Below are 23,556 nucleotides of genomic sequence, written 5' to 3' on the forward strand. Positions count from 1 at the left end.
GACTGGGGAACGGGGCAATCAGAATATATGCCATCTTGGAATGGGGGGGAGGGTAGAAATGGGGAGAAAATTTGTAACTCAAAATCTTGTGGAAATCAATGCTGAAAACTAAAAAATATTAAATAATAAAGTATGGAAAAAAAAAGAAAAAAATCATTAAATGCTAGGTGCTATAAGAAATCAGACAAAGAGAGGTCAATGTGGACTGGAAGAGAAGAAAGAGTTTTGTGAAGAACTCAAGTTGGGCCTTGGTGCAATAGAGAGGTTTCCCCCAAAGTTAATAAATTTTGTAAAAGAATTACAGGTGGGACAGCTAGGTGGCACAGTGAGTAGAGCACCAGCCCTAGAATCAGGAGGACCTGAGTTCACATCCGACCTCAGACACTTGACACATGTACTAGCTGTGTGACCTTGGTCAAGTTGCTTAACCCCAACTGCCCTGCCAAAAAAAGAAAAAAAGAATTACAGTTAAGCCCCACTTTTCACTTTAGCTATCCTTTCATTCAGTGGCTAAACTAAACGTACACAATGTAGTCAGAACATTTTACCAAATCTGTAAGAAATTTTCATTTACTCACCAGTTTAGCAGGGACCAGGTAAAGGACTGAACAAAATACCAAGATTTGAATCTCCTCTTTTCCAGGATCAGCTTTGTCTTCCAAACTCTACTACTATGCGCTACTCTTGGGGATATCCAATTCAGTTTTGTACAGTGCTGCTGAATCCATCTTTTTCCATGCTAATGTAATTGAGGAATTGTTTTGGATGGCTTTCCAATGAAAGAAGAATCCCTTCCCTGCCACGGGGAAGCAAAAACCAAGCAAGTTACCAACACCTCTTGTTTCCAGTGGCACTGCTTTGGTCCGCTAAGTGACTAAACTACAGCAGTAGCTTATCAAGGGAAAGATATCTGATCATCCCTTTGTTTTCCATCCAGACCTGTGATTTCACTAGCATAGGGAACTCCCAGTGAAGAAACCCATTCTACCAATGTAGATTGGCACCTATTCTGCAACTTAGTGTCTTAGAGAATTGCCTAGGGCACTAAGTGGTTAAGGAGCTTATAAAAGATCATAGTATGTATGTGTCAGTGGTAGGACTTGAACCCAGGTCCTCCTGAGTCAGGCCCCTAGAGGTCAGCTCTCTATCCACCATTTCTCCATCCCTTACTTTTAAAAATGCTTTTCAGGGGCAGAGACGTCATCATCATCCCTCACCATCCATAAATAAACATTCATTAACCCTATTACTTGGAGCTCAGGAGAGTTCATTCTGAAGGCCTCTGCATAATTAATATATGCAATCTAAGTTCATTTTATAGGACTAACCTGGAGGAAAAAAACCTAGGAAATTGTAAAAAGCCCTAGACTTGGAGTCAAAGGGCCCTGGTTCAAAACACAGCTGTGCTACTTACTATCAGTGTAAGTTTGAGCAAGTCTCAACCTTTATGCTTTAGTCTCCTTCTCTACAAACTGAAAGGGCTGAACTTGATAGTTTCTGATGTTCCTTCCAGCTCCAGAGCCTACGATCCCACAACTCAGGGCACAACTTTACCAGCATAACATTGGAATAGAAGCTACAACCCTAAAATGAGAAAATATTGAAAGAAAATAACGATTATAGGCCACATTCCATTTTGATACAAGCCAGATCTGAAGAGAACTGTGGGTCTATATTTGACCATTTCAAATGAACTGTATACAGAGTAGAGGTAGCATGTCATAGTAGGTAAGAGAGCTGGCCTTAAAAGGGGCAAGCCCTGGGTTCAAGTCCAGCCTCTGAGCCATCCTGGCCATGTGAACCTGAACAAGTCACTTCACCCCAGGCAGCTCTTCAAGATTAAACTGAAGATGCTTACCTGCATGGGTAAAGAAAGTTTCCTAGGTCAGGAGTTCCCTTTATGAATAACATCCCAGGTCCAGTCCCTCTCCCTGTCCCTATCTTCTGGAGGTTAAGGTTCTATCTGTACTTTCATGACATATTGTTGTGGGTCACATCCAGATCCCCATGTGGGATGGGTTAGGTTAGGAGGGGTCTGTAGCCAGCCATTCCCCTCCACAAAGTGTTAGCTTCTATGGAATTCCCAACCCTTGTCAAACAGGAGAAAAACAGAAAGTTCAAGCAAAAAGGGAACTTAGATAATCCAACTCTCTTGCATGAAGGAGGAAACCAAAGGTCTGAGAAGGGTAATGACTGACTAGCGCCATGCAGCTAATAAGTAAAAGAACTAAATAAGTAATAAGTAGATAAGTAAAAGAACTAAAACTTGAACTCGGGCCGCCTCTTCCCACACCACCACCACGTTCTAAACCTTTTCTGTGTTCTGGACTGGACTCCTTTGCAGTGTAAAAAAGCCTACAGACCCCCTTCTCAAAATAGTATTTTCAAATGCATAAAATAAAATACATAGGCTGGCAAAGGGAAACGATTATATTGAACTACAGCTATTTGTTTTTAATGGTATTTGTTTTTAAGTTCATGAACCCTGGGTTAAGAACTACCGTACTTCACTTAAAATTTGGAGGGTCTATAGTCTTCTGATTACAATACTCAAGAAAGCAAGGGAATTTAGGAACAGAAACTTTATTTACAGAAACAATAACAGCTTAGCTCAGGTGAGATATTTTTTAAAATCATGCTAAGCCACATATTCAATTGGACCTGTGTCGACTTGAATAAGATGGCTCCCGATCCCTGGAATGACAGTCTTTCTCAAAGTTTCGGGACTTATGTTTGTACCTATTCCTGGACCTGCTTTCAGAACGCTCATCACGGTGGCGGGAGCACCTTTCAGAGCTTCGGCTTCTGTCCCGATGCTTGCTCTTTTCCTTCCTTCTTTTGTCTCTCCTGCTGGAGCTGCCTGAGGACTTCTTATGCCATGGCTTATCCTTCCTTGAATCCCTCGAGGTCTCTGCTTTCTGAAGATGACCTCGTGAGGGCACAGGTGAGCCACTGGAGTATTTACGCCCTTCTCGCCGCTCTGGACTGGAACCCTTCTCTCGGCTTAGAGGGGCAGACTTCTCGAAGCCAACACCTTCCTTTTCCTTTCTGGTCTTGTGCCGGGATGCCATGGAGGATGATGAAGGCATTTCCTGCTTTTCCACACTCATTCTAACATTTTTGTCTTTTTTCTTCGTTTTTTGTTCTTTTTTGTCTGAAAGAATAATTATATCAATGAGGTTCTAGCTTCTCTACATACACAGCAAACATATATAGCACAGTTCATGAACAACAATATTCAGAAGCAAAGCATTCTGGTAACAAACAAACAGCCTCATTATACTAAATATCTTCAAGGAGCTCCAGGAGTAGGAAAATTAATATTTCTAATCTTCTCTGTGTCAAAATGATAGACAAACTAAATATATACAAAACATTAGTCTCTAATAAGCCTCTAGAAAATAAAACCCAGGAAAAGGATTAATCACTTAACAAATTTGCAAACAATGATAAGAAATAGATTCAGACCCAAATCTCCCACCGCACACTTCAGTGAATGATGAAAGAATTAACATTAAATAATGAACTATTTTTAAACTATGAAAGAAAATGGAATATGGGGTGAAGTTTTTCCTATCCAACAAATAGAAGGAATCATTAAAGACAAAACGGATGTGTCTGATCACGTTAAAATAAAAAATCTTAAAACGAAAAAACATAATTGGATGAAAAAAAGATTGGAAAACTATGGCAAATATGACAGATAAAACTTGGTGTGTGTGTATATACATCATACACACACACACATACATACACAAACATATGTACAAATATATGTGTGTGAGTATCTGTTTAAAAATCACAGTGGTATCTATATCTGGTCGACAATGGTCAAAATAGGGAAGTTAATAATAGTTACTTGAAAAAAATGTTACACCTCTAAACTATGAAATGGCACAAGCACTTTGGAAAGCAATTTGGAATTATGCAAATAAAATGACTAACATGTCCCTACCCTTTGACCCAGAGACTCCATTACTGGGCTTTTTATACCCCAAGGAAGCCACTGATAAATAAGAAAGTACTCATAAACTCCAAAATATTCATAGCAGCGCTGTTTGTGATAGCTAAGAATTGGAAACAAAGTAGATGCCCATCGACTGGGGAATGGCTAAAGACATTGTGGCACATAAATGTAATGGAATAGTAAGAAATTATGTGTGTGATGAATATAGAGAAGCACGGAAAGATTTACAGGAACTGATGCCGACTGAAGTAAGCAGAGCCAAGAAAACAATGCATACAGTGACTACAACAATGTAAATGGAAAGAATCACACATCAGAAAACCAAAATCGAATGAAACAAAATTATAAAGATCCAGCAAGAATCAAAGAAGTGTGAGGAGATAGCTTCAACCCATCCCTTCATCAAGGTGGGAGGTCTACGTGGTTTTGGACTTTTTCGAAGTATTTTCAAAGAAAATTACTATTTGCTCTCTGGGAGGGGGAGGGGGAAATACTGATAACAACTATGATGGTGTAAGAAACAGAACACATCAGTAAAAACTTATTTTTTAAAAATGCCCCAGCGTACAAACAATCAAGAATATTCAAATTAAAACAACTCTGAGGCACCATCTCCAATTGGGAAAAATAAAAGCAATAAAACGCAATACTAAAGAGATCATGGAGAAACATACAGACAGCTCTTGCTTTATGGAAATTTACATTACACAAATACAACTTTACATAGAGATTTCTGAAAGAAATCCGCATTCCAAAAAAAATCTATGCTAACTTTCCTGTACATACTGTGCGCTCTCTCTTTCTTTCTCTGCTCCAGCCCCTCAGCTCAGCACTCCATGGCATCCAACCACTCCAAAAAACCCTCCCCAAAAAAACAACCCTCCAAGTGAAAGCAGAAGAACAGACCAGAGGAGAGATCATCACCCCTGCCACCAGATGGGGGCTTGGCCTGAGACCCCTGGTGCCGAGAGAGGAGACCTTTGCCCCACTCCCAACCACCTTCGTGTCTTGCCTCAGCATGTCTGTCTTCTATCTGTCCTCACTCAGGTACCATGTGCCTGTCCCTTGTCCTCTGTCTGTGTCAGGCTCCCATGTGGCTGGCCCTGGCCCCTATGTGTTTGTATTCCTGCTCTCACTTCTCCATCCCCAGCCTCTGTGTGTCCTCGAACCATGCGCCAGCCACCTCCCTCCACACGATGTCCCCACATCTGCAGGCAACCATGAAATTACAAAAACAATCATATTCTTTGTCACAACAATTCCACCGTTGTAAAGATACTCTGAAAGTATGATTACAGGTGACAAAAAAGGAGCTATCTGTTCCAAGATTTTCAAAGTAACATAAACATAAACATAACATTTCAAAGCAAACTAAGTGTCCCACAACAGCAGATGAGTTAAATAAACTACAAGACATTATTTACTGTAATAGAATGCTCCAATACAACTAAGACTAACAAATATGAGGATGCAAAATCTAGAAAGATCTTTATGAAAAAACACAAAGTGAAAAATGACAAGCCAGAAGTACAGAGTAAACAGTAACTATAACTTTGTAAGAGGAAAAGTGGATGAGCATAAATGGACAAGGAATCCTGAGGGAATGGCTGAGAAGTCATAACACTGAATGCATTAAGACTAAAACAGAATTATTAAGCAAATAGAATTAGTTATACTGACATCAAAAATAAGCTGACAATTCAATCAACAAGTATTTACTATGTGCCAGGCACCCTCACACAAAGGGCTGACATTCTAATGGGGGAGACAAAAGGAACATATGGAATCCACATAGTATAAATACATTGTCAATAACTACAAATAAATCCAAAGTAATGGAGCACAAGGCAGTTTGGGAGGGAGGGTCCTAACATCTAGGCGAGTCAGCAAAGGTCCATGCAGGAGGTGGTGCCTAAAGCCAAATCTTAAAGTAAAAGGAGGGTTCTCCAAAGTGGAAGGAAGGAGGGAATGCATTCCAGGCATAAGCAAAGACAGATATTGGAGTGCATGAGGACTAGAGCAAAGGCCAGCAGGGCTGACTCAGAGAATGCAGGAGGGAGAGTAATGGCCACTAAAGCTGAAAAGATCAACTTTAAAAGCCAAACAGAGGACTTTCTATTTGATTTTAGAGGCAAGAAGAAGCCACTGGAGTGGAGTGAGTGGGACCATGGTCAGTTCTGCACTTAAGGAAAATTCCTTTGGCCACGTGTAGGACAGACAGGATTGGTTGTGTGGTCCTGGACCAGTCACTTCACTCCTCAGTGCCTTAGGCAACTCTCTAAGATGAGAAGTTGCTCACTGGCATTAGTAGAGCGAGTGTCCTCATCTAGGAGTTCCCTCCATCAAATCCTATGTCCAGACCACTTATCTCTATACAATGATCACAGCAGCAGCTAGCATTTAGACAGTGCTTTAAATGTCATTAGATCATCAAAACAAACTGAGACTGAGGCAAGTAAAGGGATTTGGAGGCGGGAGGAGATGAGCATGAATGCCAACCAACTCTGCTACTTACTGCCCATGGAGCCCAGGTAAGGCCAGGTACTGCAGAAAATACCAAGGACTCAGGCTTGTCCTAAAAACATTTGGTAACCCTGAAGCCATCAGGGCAGCATATGTGATCAAAGTGAACTAACGAAGCAATCGACAATCAAAGGTATGTGTTTTCACATCACAAATTTCACCTTTTTTGTGCTCTTTCGCAGGCGTCTCATCTTCAGAGGATTCAGATGAATTAGGAGGTGGGGTTTTAACCCCACAGCCCTTCTCCCGGATCGTTCTGGTTACATCATCCAGATTCCTGGAATCCTTGGGGGGCCTATAATTAGCCACGTGGTCCACTCGGATAGTTCTTCCTCTTATCTAGAGAAAGAGTATCAGCATCATCCGTTAATACTATCAGTTAATTCGTGATACTCAAACAACTACCAAGGAGCCCTCTGACCACATCCACTGCTCAGGCAATGACAAGGCACTAAATGGTATCAGGGAAAATAACAAGTAATGAAGTATGCTCCAACCTTTATCCTCAACCAGCAAGGAAGAGGTGTGCCACTAAAACGAAGTGTAGAGACCTGGCCAAGTGACAGCTGGCTTTTGGGATTCAAACATTTAGTAAACACTGACAGAGCACAGGAATTGCTCTGAAGAGATATGTTAAACATGATAAAACAGACCTCGTTACCATGCAGATTACAGTCTAGCAGACAGACCAGACACAAACACTAACACTTCTAAAATAGAACATTACATAGTAAGTGCATTAGGGAGGTACAAGCCAAGCGCTGAGTGAGGTCTCGGGGAAATCAACGGCTAGTCAGAAGGCATGACCTGAGCTGGGCTAACACAATCCAATCCCATGAGCACCTAGTACATGCAGAACACTTCACCTGGTGCTGGCAATCCAAGATTCAGCAGGGGAGGGAGGGAAGGCACTCCAAACACAGGGAATAGCTCAAAAGCACAGAAGCGGGAGAGCATGGAGATGTGCAAGAGACAAAGCAGCCCAACCTGGGTGAAGTGCGGCCACTGATATAAGACATTATAGTGAAAACCAGAGGAAAACCCTACCCTGCCTTTTCCTATACTACCATCTTGCTTGGTTCTGACTCCTAGGCCAGTCTTCCAAATGATCAATTAACCCACTACTTTAATGGACAACAAAAGGAAAAAAGGCTCCAGCCCTAAAGCAGATAATAGGTCCCCTGCACACCCAACTTTATCCCTGTGGTTGCTAGCAACCCCCTTTGAGATTCCTAGCTTACTTGATTTCAAAGTTTTTTAAAAACCCTCCTTCTATCACAATGCCCCCCACACACATACATACACACGCTTGTCCCCTACAGCTTCTGCCAATTTCACATCTCTCCTGTACTACTCAAAGATCTTCTTACAGCAAGAACCATGCCCATCATGATAACAAGGCAAGCCTTACCACAGGCCAGCAGTTCTTAACCTGGCTCCATGGATCGCCAAGGAGGCTAGAGAGATTTCGAGGTGTCTGTGAACTTGAATGGGGAAAAAAATCTTATCTTTATTTCAATGTAACTGGTTTCCTTTGTAATTGTACATATTTTCTTTTATGCATTTATGTTCTGAGAAGGGGTCCATGAGCTTCGCTAGAGTGCCAGAGAGGTCCAGGACACAAAAGAGGTTAAGAATCCCTGCCAGAGGATCACTATCCATAAGGAGGGCCCAGAGGCTACTCACAAACACTCTTGTCTTCCTGCTAGTTGGGTGTTTCTCTGATCTGCCATGTGCCCTTCCAGTGGAAAAGGCTTTAGGAATCCAGAATGACCCAGAGCTGGAAGAAACCTCAGAAAAAGTTCATTTAATCCACTCCTACCACCCCCCATTCTGCAGAGGAGGAAAGTGAGGCCCAGAATGAGTGGATGAGCAGCAAGAGAGCAGAGAAAAATCAAGAACTGATAACTTCAAGAGTATTCTACTAGCTCATTCCCTACTGCCTACAAACATGTTCAGGGCTCCAATATCCTCAAAAAACAAAACAAAAAAAAGATTTTCCTTATCCCTTCCACGCCCTCAAATTACTATCCTTTTCATTACTAGATTCCTACCCAAACAGGTCTAAACTTACTGCCTCTACTTTCTTACTATCCATTTCCAACTTAACTGCTTGTCATCTGGCTTCTGACCTCACCATATTAATAATTCATTTCTATAGCATTTTAAGGTTTACAACATGCTTTCCATACATTATCTCAGTTGATCCTAGTGAGATGGAGACTCCAGGGTCACCAATGACCTCTTAATTAGAAATGTGGTGGCTATCACCATTTGTGACTTTTCTATAGCATTCTGCACTCTTGCCCAAGCCCTCCTCTGGGTCACTCTACTCCCTTTGGCTTCCATGACACTTGTTCTTCTCCTGTCTGATCATTTCTTCTATGTCTCCACTGGTTCACCACCCTCCCTCCCTCCTGAATGTGACTGTCCTCCAAAGCTCTGTCCCAAGTAAGGCCTCTTTGTCTCTATCCGTGTCTCTGTGTCTGTCTGTCTCTCTCTCCCTCCTTCCCTCCCTCCCTCCGATCTCTTCTTATCTCAAGAGTCCTATTCTTGCCTCTCTCTCCATGACTCCCAAGTCTATATAAGCGGCCTCCATCTCTCTGCTAAGCTCCATCCACACAGTGCTAAGATCCCACTCAGATCCCCACCAGAACCTCAATCAATGCCCCATCGCCCACTAAACCTACTCCTTGGCTCTCAATTGCCCTCTGTTCCTTAATAGCACTATCATCTTAGTCACCCAGGCTTAAACCTGAGAATCATCTTTGACTTGCCCTTCTCCCTCAACCGCAACCACCAAGCTGCCAAGTCCTAACATTCTAACTCCAAAATAGTCAACATCCAACATCTAGCCTTACACACAGTAGGCTTATTGAAATGAATCAATCCAATCTTCTTCATTGCTCATGCTCACTTTCACCACCCTAGCACAAACCCCCATCACCTCTTGACTCAAGTACTATAAGAGCCTCCTAATTGGTTGCCTGACCTCCAGACTGTCCTTCTCCAATCCATCTTTCTCATAGCTGTCAAAATAAGCCAAGGCACAATCAGATCTGACCATATCATCCCACTGGCTCAGAAAAATTTCAGTGACTCCTACAAGTGGAGAGCGTATTGGACTGGGATTCAAAAAGGCATGGGTTTAAATACCACCTCTAACAGTTTCCAGCTGTGAGAATGAGGTCAAGTCATTTAACCTCTCTGAGACTCAGTTTCCTCATTGGTAAAACTAGCATAAGAATATCTGCCAGGGTCCCAGGGTTCTTCCAAGGCTCCAATGAGTTCAAATCTATAAAGTGCTTTGCAAACCTTAAAGCCTTATAGAAATGTCAGCTAGTATGATGACTCAGCATTTAAGGGTTTCCTTTATTTATCTGGCTCAAGCCCACATTTCTAGTCTTCTTCCTTGTGTCAAGTCAACTCCTCCCTGCTTCACGGCCTCCACACCTCCAGCAAACTGGGCTTCCCATATCCTGTACACGTGCCAAATGTGCCAAACCCTCATAGAGCAAACTGCCTGAGAACAAGAACCACACTGTTTTTCATCTTTGTGCCCCTAGACCTTGGCACAGACACTTCTGCACTATAGGTGCTTAATTAAATTTATTATTGAATTGGCCATCGAAAAAAATTTTACTTTGAAGACTTTCAAAAATGAACCAGGCCTTGCCCACAAGGTGAAGACAACACATATACAAATAAGCAGATACACAATAAATACAAAGATATTTAGGCAAAAAGGACATAAGCAGCAGTGGGCGGGGGGGGGGGGGGGGGGGGGAGGGGAAGGACACAAGCAGCGGTGGGGGGGGGGGGTTGGGGAGGTCCAAAGTAGGTGCTTGAATTGAGTTTTGTAGGAAACCTGGGATTCCAAGAGACAGAGATGAGGAAGAAGGCAAGAAGACCCAAGGGTGCATGAAGAGAAGTAACATCTAATATGGCTGGAAAGGTAGGGTTAGGGAGTCATATTAGGAAGGGCTTTAAAAGTCAAACAGAGCATATATTTGACCCTAGTTATAGGAAGGAGCCACTGGAGTTTATTGAGGTAGGGAGTGACATAGTCAGACCTATAACTCTGACTGCCATGGAGAGGACAGATAAGAGAAAGAAGAGAGGCCAATTAGGAACCCACGGTAACAGTAGTCCAAGCAAGAGGTGACGAGCCTACACTCAGGTGGGGACCACATGAACAGAGAGGAGACAAATGCCAGAGATGTTGCTGACATAGATCAGAAAACAGTGAGCCTTAAATTTGCTATATAGGGTGAAGGAGAGTGAGGAGCTGAGAATGACTTCCAAGTTGCAAACTTGAGTTAAGTGAAACATGATGGAGTCCTCAACAGAAGGAAGTTCCAAAGAGCTGATTTGGCAGTGTGAAGAATGCTCAATTTGGAGTTAGAGTACTTGGATTTAAATTCCAGCTATGCCACTTACTTCCTGTACAGGCTTGGGCTTGAGTCACTTCACCTCTCTGGGCCAGTTTCCTCATCTGAAAAGTGAGGGGTTTGGACTAGATGACCTTTAAGGCCCCTTCAGCTCTAAATCTAGAATCCTATGAAGGAATACGCAAATTGCATGCAGGTGCAGATTTTGCATACACAACAAAGAAGCCCAGAGAAAATCCAAAGACAAAGGATCCCATGTCTCTAGCACTTTGAGGTTTCATAATATAACAATAAAGCTGACATTAGTAGAGCACTCTAAGGTTTACAAAGTACTTCACAAATCTTAGCTCATTTCATCCTCACAACAACCCTAGGAGGTCAGTGCTACTATGAGCCCCATTTTACAGATAAGGAAACTGAGGTAGACAGAGGTTAAGTGACTTTCCCATGTTCACACAGCTAGTAAGTGTCTGAGGCTGGATTTGAACTCAGGTCTCCCTGACTCCAGGCCCAGTGCTCTTACCACTGTGCTGTCAGTTGCCTCTTACACACTTCAGATGCTTAATTTGAATGAATTTGTTGCTGGACTCGTAGTTTAAAAACTGTTTACCATGAGGATTGATAAAATGTTTTCCTCACAATGCCCTTGTAAGGTAGGGAGCGCAACTATCATTACCTGTATTTTCCACAGGAAAAAACTGGGGTTCACCTCCAGGAAGTAATTTGCCCGAGGCCACAGAGCCAGTACATTTCTGAGATGAGATGTGAATCAGGGCCTCCTGCCTCCCAGGCCAGAGCCGTTCCTCCCTCGCTGAGCTGTGTATTTCCCCCAACACAGCAGACATATCAGGGAGGGAACATGTTGGAGTTGGAAGGGGATGATGGGGAGGAGCCTGCTTGAGAAGAGAGAGTATGTGCAAGAATGGAAGAGGGCTAGGGAAGACGCAACAAGTCCCTTGGTTCTGAACCTCCAATAAGCCACTCCCTCTCAGGCCTCAGTTTTTTCATCTGTAAAATCAGGGGGTTGAACACATGCAGCACAGAGTGCTGGACCTGGTCTCAGGAGACTTAAATTCAAACCCTGGCTCTAACACTTACTGGCCTCGCAACCTTGGGTAAGGCTTCTTCCCACTTTCCGGGGCTGTTTCCTCACTGATAAAATGGGATGAAGATCACCACTACCTACCCTGTTGTGCAGAAGGCACTCTGGAAACTTTGCAGAGCTAACAAAATGGAGGCGGCATTATTATTAGTTCTAAGGTCTCCTCACACTCTGAATTTGTATGCCTCTACATCTAAGAGCAAGAAAGGTGGGAGGACTCAGGACCTACACAGGCTGGGCCTCAGCCTATCTTCTCCCACTACCATGGGCACAGCAGCTCTTCAACACCGTGTTCTAATTAAGGCAGTGGCTGGTAAGGACTGTGTTGACTAAGCAGGCGTCTCTGGCACCTATGGGAACAACCAAAATGAAGCCTGACCACCTGAAGAGACACACTCACCTTGATCCCGTTAAAATTGTCAACAGCCAAAATTGTGCTTCTCTGATCCTCGTAACAAAGAAAACAGAATCCTTTGGATTTCCCAGTCTTCTTATCTCGTACAAGATTAATGTTAACAATTTCGCCATATCTATTGATTTTAAAAAGATTTAAAAATGGGTTAGCTTCAGAGGGTAGGCCACCAGGTAAAGCATTTGTCCATACAAAGTAACTCAAAACAAATGTCTCTCAAGGCCTGGAGGACTTGAGATCTGTGTCAGTTAATCAATAAACATTTATTAAGCACCTACCAGGTGCCAGGTACTGTGCTACAAAAAGAGGCAAAAGACAGTCTCTGCCTTTAAACAGTTTACAACATGCAAACAAATATGCACAAAGCAAGTTATATACAGGATAAATGGGAAATGATTAAAGAAGGGAAGACGCCAGAATTAATAGGGGTTGCGAAAAGCTCCTATAAATGATCTGCACTTTGGTTGGGACTTAAAGTGAGGAGGCAGAGGCATGGAGGATAGCCAGAGAAAATGTCCAGAGCCAAGAGATAGTGTGTTTGTTGGTCAGCTAAAGAGCTAGTATCACTGGATTGAAGAGTATGTTTTGGGTGTAAGAAGAATGGAAAAGTAGGAAGGGGCTAAGTTATGAAGGGCTTTGAATGCCAGACTGAGCATTTTATTTGCTCCTGGAAGTGACAAGGAATCACTGGAGTTTACTGAATGGGAAGCGTGGCGATTACATGATCTGACCTGTGCTTTAGGAAAATCACTTTAGTGGCTGAATAGAGAATAGACTGAGGCAGGCAGACCCACTAGCAGGGTATTGCATAGTTCAGGTATGAGGTGATGAGGGCTTGAACTAGAGTGGGGGCAGTGTCAGAGGACAGAAGGGGGTGTATATGAGAGATGCTGACATTGACAGGCCTTGGCATATAATAGCTTGGATATGGGGGGGCGGGGGTAAGAGAAGTGAGGAGTTGAAAATGATTACTAAGTTGTGAGCTGGGGAGACCAGGAGAATGATGATGCTCTCAACAGGAAGAGAGGAGGTTTAGGGGGGAAGAGAAGTTCTGTTTTGGACACGAGTTTAAGATGTCTACTGGACAGCCAACCCCATGAAGGAAATCACGAATCCTGAAAATATTTCAGTAAGAAATGAATGCGCACTGATCACTAAGGCAATCACAGACTAGCCAATCTCGAGTTAGAAGAGACTCTTCAAGGTCATCTAGCCCAACTCACTCATTTTCCAGAGGAGGAATCCCAAGTCCCATAGGGTTTGAGTAACATGCTCCAATCATAGAGGAAGCAAGCAGAACAGCTGACATGTGACCCCACAGTCTGACTCCAGTGTTCCTTGAATGGCCACCCTAGTCCATGGGTGCAATACTCTGGCCCTTTTTTGGCAGGGGGGTGGGAGGGGGAAGGGTAGCAGATATGTGATTTCCTCAGTGTTGGTATTTCCTAGTGAGGGAACTTTCTCCGCACCTTCTCTGCAATCTACCGATTTACTTAGAGATACCCATAACTGAGCTTAAAGCACATGGGGTAACGTGACACAGGCCTGTGTCAGAGGCAGGACTAGAACCTACGGCTTCCTGACTCCAAGGCCAGCTCCCTAGCTGAAGTCCTATAACTGGGCCTTTTAAAGAACTGGTTCAGCAGAAAGGCCTGGAAGGAAAAAAAAAACCATAATACTGTAGAACTTCTTTGTCATGCTGGTTTCAAGTAAAGAAATATCACCCTCTTTAAAGGCCAATGGTGTGTTTATCCATGTATGTAAAAACCTATATGGACAGATACAAAAATACACAGAGTAACACCTCATTTCTCCACCATCCTCAGGAAATGAGGTATTTCACCTAAGTGAATTTCCTAGAAAACCGAAGCTTACCTCCTTTTAAGCAATCGATCTATGTGTGGATAGGAGAGAGACTTTTACCAAGTACACAATCTTGTGATTACCACTCAATAGTCTCTGACCAAAGAGCTGAATGGATGAGAGAGGCACGCCCAAGAGTCTCAACTGGGAAGTCCTTCCTCCACTTGAATTCCCAAAGCTCAGAGACTAGCACCTGAGAAAGAGTATCTCTTCCTCTCTGGCCCTCCTGTATGGTTCTGCCCATGGGGCTTCCCAAATCACTGTTGCTGCAGTGAGATGGACATTTCACTAACTCTTGAGAGTTAACCAAGAGATTTCCACGTGGTCTCAGAGTGAAGGAGGCAGTTTGAGAGCATCCCCATTTTACAGATGAGGGCCAGAGAAGTGAAGGTACATCACAGCTATGAAAATCCCAGACTCAAACCTGGGGCTCCTGGCCCAAGACGCTGGCTAACTCACCTGATCATTCCCCCTAAGGTGGGCCTGTGGTCCATGGAGGAAGAGAGTAACCTTGCTCATTAGCATTGCTCACACCCAATGATGGTGAAGAGCACTGGTTCTAGTCAGAAGACCTGTGTTCAAATGTCACATCTGATGCTTACTGTGTGACCTTGGACAAGTCCCTTAACTGTCCTGGACATCAGCTTCCTCAACTGCAAAATGAGGGTATTGGACAGGATGGCATCTGAGGACCTTTCAAATTCTAGCTCTCTCTAAAAAAGAACTTATGCAATCAAAGAGAAAGTAATTTCACCTGTCTCTATGGTCTAGGACACCTAGAATCCAAATGAAGGAAAAAAGCTCCATGAACTGAGGCCTATCCTGAGCTCATTCACCACCCCATCCCCATTCCCCCTGACCACCCCCACACACACACACTACTAGCAGCAAGACTGTATTAACTAACCCACAGACCCAACACACGGGCTTGCAATAAAACCCAACCCCACACCCTAGTCTCCTCTCCCTTCTTCCAATGCCATGGAGGTTCCAGGTTGCAGACAGACAGTATGAAGGAGGCAGGATTCTATAAATGCAAAAGATCACTGAGAGTAGATGAACAGAGGAAAGAGGGCAGAACGAACAAGACATGTGTCTGGGATTGAAATACAGCTCAACCCCACATCCCCCACAACCCCTTCCTCCCAGAGCCCTGGAGATCCCAAATAGAGAACTCAACCCTGTAGGATCAGCACTGCCAGGCCAGAGAACTGAGAAACAGAGGGAACAGGAAAGGACACCAAGACAGCATGACATTGTTAGGGGATGTGGGGTACGCTGTGTGCACTCCACTAAGCCTGAGAGAAAGAGCCCAGCATCCAGCTGGAGCCAGTTCTGTCCCCCCAAAGGTCACTCAGTGCAGACACGTCAGTGGTGAACTATGAAATGCCCAGTGTGGGAGGAGGATGAGACACTCTGAGATCCAATCCCCAAGGAAACCACTACCAGATGAGAGTGTATCAGAAAATGAGTTATAGGGGAAAATAAGGGGGGAGAAAAAGACTAAAATTACCAAAAATCTCAGGAAGAAAACAGAAAGATTTTGAAAATAAGCAGATAAACCAATAGAAAAAACAATAACAGCAAAAGGAAATATGGTCTCCAGATCTAGTAAACAAATTCAGGCATCTATGAATAAATACTATGAAACAAATGAAAACTATTCAACACTTGATAAGACAGAGGACCCTGGAATTTGAGGAAAACATGGAACCATAACATGAGGCTCCTGAATGGTCTAAAGCAGAAGTGAGAATTAAGAGAGCAGAATTTATGGCTTCCATTGCAAAAATAATGCATAGAATAGAAAAATGGAACCCGAGGTGGCAAATCTCAGCAAAGAAACAGAAGAGAGAACAATAAATTGGGAATGACATACAGAGAAGTGAAGGACAATCTAGAGGAAGAGAAGCAAAAAACAATAACATTAAAAGAAAGTATGGCCATTATGCAAGCAAGACACTAATCCCAAAGACAGGATATATAGAGACAATGTAAGGATCACAGGTCTCCCTGAAGACAAAAATTGTGCATATCATAATGCAAGAAATAAAATAACAGAACTAACCAGAACGTCTGTACACAAAAACTGAAATGCCAATCAAAAGAATTCTTAGATCACCTCTAGAAAAAATCTGAACCTATAAACTCCAAAACACACAATGGTCAACTTTAAAAATTCAATTCAAATCATCAAAACTACTTGGTACTGGCTAAGAAATAGAGTGGTAGATCAGTGGAATAGGTTAGGAACGCAAGAAACAATAGTCAATGACTATAGTAATTTACTATTCGATAAATCTCAAGACTCCAGCTTCTGGGACAAGAACTCACTATAAACAAAAACTGCTGGGAAAACTAGAAAATAGCATGGCAGAAACTAGGCAGAGACCAACATCTCACACTGTATACCAAGATAAAGTCAAAATCCATGATTTAGATATAAAGGCTGATACTATAAGCAAACTAGTAGAGCAAGGAAAAGTTTCCCTGTCAGATCTGTGGAGAAGGGAAGAATCTACAACCAAACAAGAGATAGAGAACATTATGAAATGCAAAATGGATGATTTTGATTACATTAAATTGAAAACTTTTTGCACAAACAAAGCCAATGCAACCAAGATTAGAAGGGAAGCAGAAAGCTGGGAAACAATATTTACAGCAAACTTCTCTGATAAAGGCCTCATTTCTCAAATATATAGAGAACTGAGTCAAATTTATAAGAATACAAGTCATTCCCCAATTGATAAATGGTCAAAGGATATGAACAGGCAGTTTTCAGAGGCAGAAATTAAAGTTATCTATAGTCATATGAATAAATGCTCTAAATCACTATTGATCAGAGAAATGCAGATCAAAACAACTCTAAGGTGCCACATCACACCTATCAGATTGGCTACATGACAAAACAGGAAAATGATAAATGTTGGAGAAGATGTGGGAGAACTGGAACACTAATGCATTGTTGGTGGAGCTGTGAACTGATCCAACCATTGTGGAGAGAAATTTGGAACTATACCCAAAAGGCTATAAAACTGTGCATACCCTCTGACTCAGCAATACCACTTCTAGGTCTGTATCCCAAAGAGATCATAAAAATGGGAAAAGGACCCACATGTACAAAAATATTTACAGTAGCTCTTTTTGTGGTGGCAAAGAATTGGAAATTGAGGAGATATCAATTGAGGAACGGCTGAACAAGCTGTGGCATATGAATGTAATGGAATACTATTGTGCTGTAAGAAATGAGGAGCAGGCAAACTTCAGAAAAACCTAGAAAGACTTATAGAACTGAGGCTGAGTGAAATGAGCAGAACCAGGAGAACACTGTACACAGTAACAGCCACATCGTGCGATGACTGACTTTGATAGACTTAGCTTTTCTCAGCAATGCGAGGATCTAAGACAACTCCCAAAGACTCACAATGGAAAATACTATCCACATCCAGAGAAAGAACTTTGGAGTCTAAATGAAGATGGAAGCATACCATTTGCTCTCCTTTTCAATCTGTTTTGTTTTACTTCTTCCTTCTCATGGTTCCTCTCATTAGTTCTAATTCTTCTTTACATCATGACTAATGTGAAAATAAGTTTAATATGAATGCATAAATAGAGCCTATATCATATTGCACAGCATCCTGAGGAGGGGAGAGGAAAGGAAGGGAGAGAAAAGTTAAAACCCAAAATCTTATGGAAGTGAATGATGAAAATTAAAAATAAATTAATCATAAAAAAATTCAATTCAGAAACAAGTTGTGCAAGCCATCAGGAGGAAGACATTCAAATATAAAAGCAAAAACAAATAACATTAAGACTATTTTTCACCCACCATAAAATTCAGGAGGGAATGGAATAATATGTTCTGAAGAGCAATGGAGCACAGGATGCAACGTAGGGTGACCTACTATGCAAATCTGAGATCAACCATAAAGGGAAAGAGATGGGACATTCAATAATAAAGAGTTGTTTGAAACATTCTTAAAAAGAAAACCAGACCTGAAAAGATTATTTGCTTCTTGAACACCCCAGACAACAGTAATACATGTGGGGTGAATAAATGCAGCAGTGAAAGACAGCAATAGAGTAAGAGCAGATAGAGTAAGAGAGTTCTTTCTAAATATACAAAAGGAACAGGGATGAAGGTAGAAAGTAGTCAGGTGGAAGTAACAGTGAAAAGGCAGGCCAAGGGCATTATAGACAGAACCTAGTGACACCTTGCCTACAGGTGAATCAATGGGTTTTTTGGTAGAGCATTACAAAATGGGAGGGTGCATGAAAGGTAAGGAGGGGAGGAAGGGATGAGAGAGGAGTGTATAAAATGCCTGGGTCAAAGAGAGGGCTAACAAGGAGGGGAAGATAACCTGGTCTCTCAGGATGAGAGGAGCCTACAGGGGAGTGGGGGAGGAAAATGAGGAAAGGACTGAAAAGCAGGGTAAAGGAGGGAAGCCTTGGACTGGTGGTGGAAGGGGGTTCCACTGATGAATACTCCTATTAAATGAGAGATGTTCTGTGATAGGAGATAAGGACCTTGTGGTCTGGGGGATTTGGTGTTTGAAAAGACCACTCATCCAACCAGGAGGGGGAGCTGGAACTCTTAGGAGCAAATGGCATCTGGAGGAGTGTGAGCACATGGACCCAGAGATTTTGAGGACCAATGGGAAAAGAAGGTAACCAGGAAGAGAATATAGATCAGTGAGTGGTAGGCTGCATAATCAGCAACATGGTAGAAGGAAGTCCTATCATGGAGCAATGCAATGTCACCTGCAGGAATTGGCACTGTTTTGGGAGTGTATCACAATGTAAAAGAGGAAATCCATGAAGCAAGCGCTACAAGGCAATGGTAGAAACTGCCTAGCGGACAGATAACCAGAATGCATATCTTGGGAAGTCTTAACTGCATGAAAAACACAGAGAATAGAGAGAGACTAGATAATTATATGGGTTTTCAACCAGACAAATGAGAGACCAGGGTAGACTGAGACTGTGGATAATAAACAGAGGGAGGGAGAGAAATCCTCTCTGGAAAGGGGAATAAAAAAATGAAATTTTAAAAACTAATGAACAGGACTAGTTAGAGGAGAGGAAGGGAGAATCCACTTGACTGAGAGGAAAAAAAGGGGGAAGAGTTAAATAAACAGATAAAAGTAGGAAAGAAAAAGGATCTAATAAGCAAAACCCCAAATAGGAGGATGAGAAGTGAGGGAAAGAGAGCCAGTGGGAATGGGGCCATCTTAAAAAAGATTACTCTAAAATAACTGAAGAAACATAGTACGGTGTTTACAGAGAAGAGAGAAAAAATCATAACTAGAAAAAGATAATAGAGATAAATGGAGGAAATATAAGCCTAATTCATACAACTTTAAATGTGAATGGATTAAACAATATAATAAAATGAAAAAGAGTGACAGATTAAGAAACACATTTAAAAAACAAAGACAAAAAAAGGGGGTGGAAAAATATTTACCATGCATCAAATGAATAAAAAAAGCAGGAGTTATAATCATCCTATCTGACAAAGCAAAAATAAACATTCGAAAAATAAAAATGGATAAACAAGGAAACTACATTATACTAAAAAGAATCATAGACAACAAACCAGTATCAGCAATAAACCTATTATGTTCCAAATAATACCTTAGCATTCAAATTCATAAAGGAAGCATTAACTGAGCTAAGTAACACAACAGTGACAGGAGACTTCAATATCCCTCTCTCAGTTTCAGATAAGCCTAAAAGAAAGATAAACAAAAAGGAAAATGGCAAACCACAGATTGCTGGAGAAAGTAGAACTAAAAGGCTTATGGTATCTTCTAAATGAGACTGCCAAAGAATATACACACTTCTCAGCACTAGATGGAACTTCTGCAAAAACTGACCATGTATCAGAGCACAGATACATGGCAAACAAAATGTAAAAAGGAAGAAATAGTTAACACATGTTTAATAGACTGTAACACAATAACACAATAGTCAGTGAGTCAGGGACAAACAAAAGACATAGACCAAATGGAGACTTTACCAATAAGATGAGTGGGTCAAAGAACAAATCACAGAAACAACTAATAATTTTGTGAAAGAAAATGATAAGGATGAAACAACATACCAAAATTTCTGGGATGCAGCTAAAGCAGTCCTCAGGGGAAAAAGCATATCCCTACAAACATATATTAACAAAATAGAAAAAGATGATTAATAAACCGAATATGCATTTTAAAAAATTAGATAGCCAACAAATAAGCAAACCTAAAACAAGCACAAAAGAGGAGACATTAAAAATTAGAGGAGAAATAAATTGGAAACAAAAAAATCAGAAATGATAAATAAAACCAAAAGCAGGCTCTTTAAAAAGACTAATAAAATTGATACTTTTATCTTTATCTAATATGATTAAAAAGAAGAGGGAAGAAAATCAAATCAGTGAAAGAGCAAACAAGGTAAAATCACCACAAAACCAAAAGAAATAAAAGGAATACTCAAAATACAGTATACAGTTATATGCTAACAAAACCAGAGGAATATCTTCTGAAATATAAAATATCCAAAGTATCAGAAGACCAAAGAGAGATCTTAAATAACCCAATCTTAGAAAAGGAAATAGGTCTAGCTGTAAAGGAACTACCACAGAAAAAATCTCCTGGTCCTGAAGGATACACAGGAGAATTCTATCAAACTTTTAAAGAACAATAGTATTCATACTCTGAAGAAAGTACCCTACCAGAATCCTTTTATGAGACAAATACAGACCTAATACCTAAACCAGGGAAAGATAAAACACAAAAGGAAAAGCATAGGCTAATATCATTAATGAATACCGACTCAAAAAATTTTAAACAAAATCCTACCAGACTACAGAAATTTATCTAAGAAATCATTCATTGTGACCAAATGAGAGGATAGTTCAACATTAGGAAAACAATCAACATAATTAATCATATTAAAAACCAAAATGTCCAAAAGCACATGATCATCTCAATAGATGCAGAAAAAGCCTCTAACAAAGTACGGCACTCTTTTATGCCAAAAACAATACAAAGTATAGACAGAGGGACTTTTTTAATATTATAAAAAGCATCTATCTGAAATCAAAAGCAAATATCTTATGCAGTAGGGATATACAGAACCTTTTACAATAAATACAGGAGTGAAAGAAAGATGCCTACTCTCCACACTATTATTATACTGAAAAGCTCCTGGAAATAAGAGTAACAGCAATAAGACAAGAGAAAGAAATTAAAGGCTGAAAGATGGGTTAAAAAGGAGATACAGCTCTCCCTATTTACTGATATGATGGTTTACTTAGAAAATCCTAGTGAATCAGCAAATACACTACTTGAGACAATAACTTCAGCAAAGTTGCAAGTTACAAAATAAACCCTCAAAAATCAACAGCATTTCTATACAATAATAACAAAACTCAAGAAGTAAAACTAGAAAGGAAAGTTCTGTTCTAAGTAACAACAAAATGCATAAAATATCTGGGGATCAACCTACCTACCTATCAAAGCACACAGAAGACATGTATAGGTTTAATTGCAAAGTGCTCTTTAAAGAAATAAAGAACAACTTAAATAATTGGGAGAAATTTTAATGTTTATAGACAGACCAACCCAATATAATAAAAATGACAGTACTATGAAAGTTAATGTACACTTTTAATGCGATGCCAATCAAATTGCCAGGGGGACACTTCATAGAACTTGATAAAATAACAACAAAATTCATTTGGAAAAAGAAAAGATCTAGAATATCATGGGAAATGATGAAAAGAAGTAGGAAAGAAGGGGAAATAGCCCTTTCACACCTCAAACTATATTATAATTATAGCAGCAGTCATCAAAACCATCTTTCATTGGTTAATAGAGAGATAGGTCAATGTAACAGACTAGACAAAGGAGATTCAGAAACAATGGAACGCAGTAACTCAGTGTTTGATAAAATGGAAAACAAATTATCTAAGAAAAAACTCCTTATTTGATAAAAATTCCTGGGAAAATTGGAAAAGTCCAGTAGAAATTAGGATTAGACCAACACCTTAGACCAATATAATGTGAATGGACATGCACCCTTAATATTAAAGATCATACTATAAAAAATAGAAAAGAAAAAGATCATATACCTGTCACAGCAATGGGTAGGAGATGTATTCCTAACTAAACAAGAGACAGTGATAAAAGATAAATAGATAATTTTGATTACATAATACTGAAAAGCTTCTGCACAGACAAAATTAATGCATATAGGATAAGCAGGAAAGTGGTCAAATGAGAAAAAAAATATTTTTATCAAATTTCTCTGATAGAAGTTTGGCAAACAAGAGATATAAACATATATATCTATATATAAACTACATACATACACAAAATTTTATATATATACACACACATATATACAATTTATACACATATATATACATACACACATATATACACACACACATATGACTAATAGACATTCCCCAATATAAATGACAAAGGACATGAATAGTTCTCAAAAACAGAATTGCAAAGCATTTACAACCACATGAAAGAATGTTGCAAATCACTAATAATAAGACGCAAATCAAAACAACCCTAAGGTTTCACCTCATACCCTTCAAATTGGCAAAGATGACCAAAAAAATGGCAATATTCAATGTTGGATGGGCTGTGGAATGTTAGGCACACTAATACACTGTTAGCGGAGTTATGAAACAGTACAACCATTTTGGAAAGCAATTTGGAATCATGCAAATAAATGGACTACAATGTCCAGACCCTCTGAACCAGAGACTCCATTAGTGGGCTTATACCCCAAAGAAGCCATCGATAAGAGAAGTCCCCATATACACCAAAATACTTATAGGAGCACTTTTTTTGATCGCAAAGAATTAGAAACAGAATAAATGCTCATCAACTGGGCAATGACTGAACAAATTGTGGTATATGAACGTAATGGAATATTACTGTGCTCTAAGAAATTTGTTAAATGGGATGGCTTTCGGGGCGGGGGGGAGGGGAGAGATTGAGGATAACTATGACGATGTAAGAAGCAGAAGACAGCAATTAAAAATTTATTTTTAAAAAGCAAGTCAATTGCTTACATGCTAACAAGAATTTCAAAGGCTCATTTTCTCAGTACTAAAGGAGCCATAGAGATCAATTCATCTAACACCTTATTTCTTTTTTCTAATTCAGTTTCATATTTATATTTCCAATTCATACTCTGCATATATATACACGTATATATGTATATATGTATACACACGCGCGCACACACACACACACACACAATCTAAAAGACAACATGGCATAGTGGACAT

At 40.6% G+C, this 23,556-nt stretch overlaps 1 protein-coding gene across 1 annotated transcript in view; it reads right to left on the reverse strand.

The window, feature by feature from the left end:
- Positions 1 to 2,567: 2,567 nt before the first annotated feature.
- Positions 2,568 to 23,556, reverse strand: part of RBMX2 (RNA binding motif protein X-linked 2) — a 28,126-nt gene continuing 7,137 nt past the window's right edge. Inside the window, exons 4-6 of the mRNA XM_036740092.1 lie at positions 12,384 to 12,513; positions 6,652 to 6,829; positions 2,568 to 3,154 (exon numbers count right to left, since the gene is read on the reverse strand). Of these exons, the coding sequence (XP_036595987.1) occupies positions 2,652 to 3,154; positions 6,652 to 6,829; positions 12,384 to 12,513 (811 nt within the window). The 3' untranslated portion in view covers positions 2,568 to 2,651. The remainder of the gene's footprint in view (positions 3,155 to 6,651; positions 6,830 to 12,383; positions 12,514 to 23,556) is intronic.

This window comes from Trichosurus vulpecula, chromosome X (genome assembly GCF_011100635.1).
Source record: "Trichosurus vulpecula isolate mTriVul1 chromosome X, mTriVul1.pri, whole genome shotgun sequence".
Taxonomy (NCBI): domain Eukaryota; kingdom Metazoa; phylum Chordata; class Mammalia; order Diprotodontia; family Phalangeridae; genus Trichosurus; species Trichosurus vulpecula.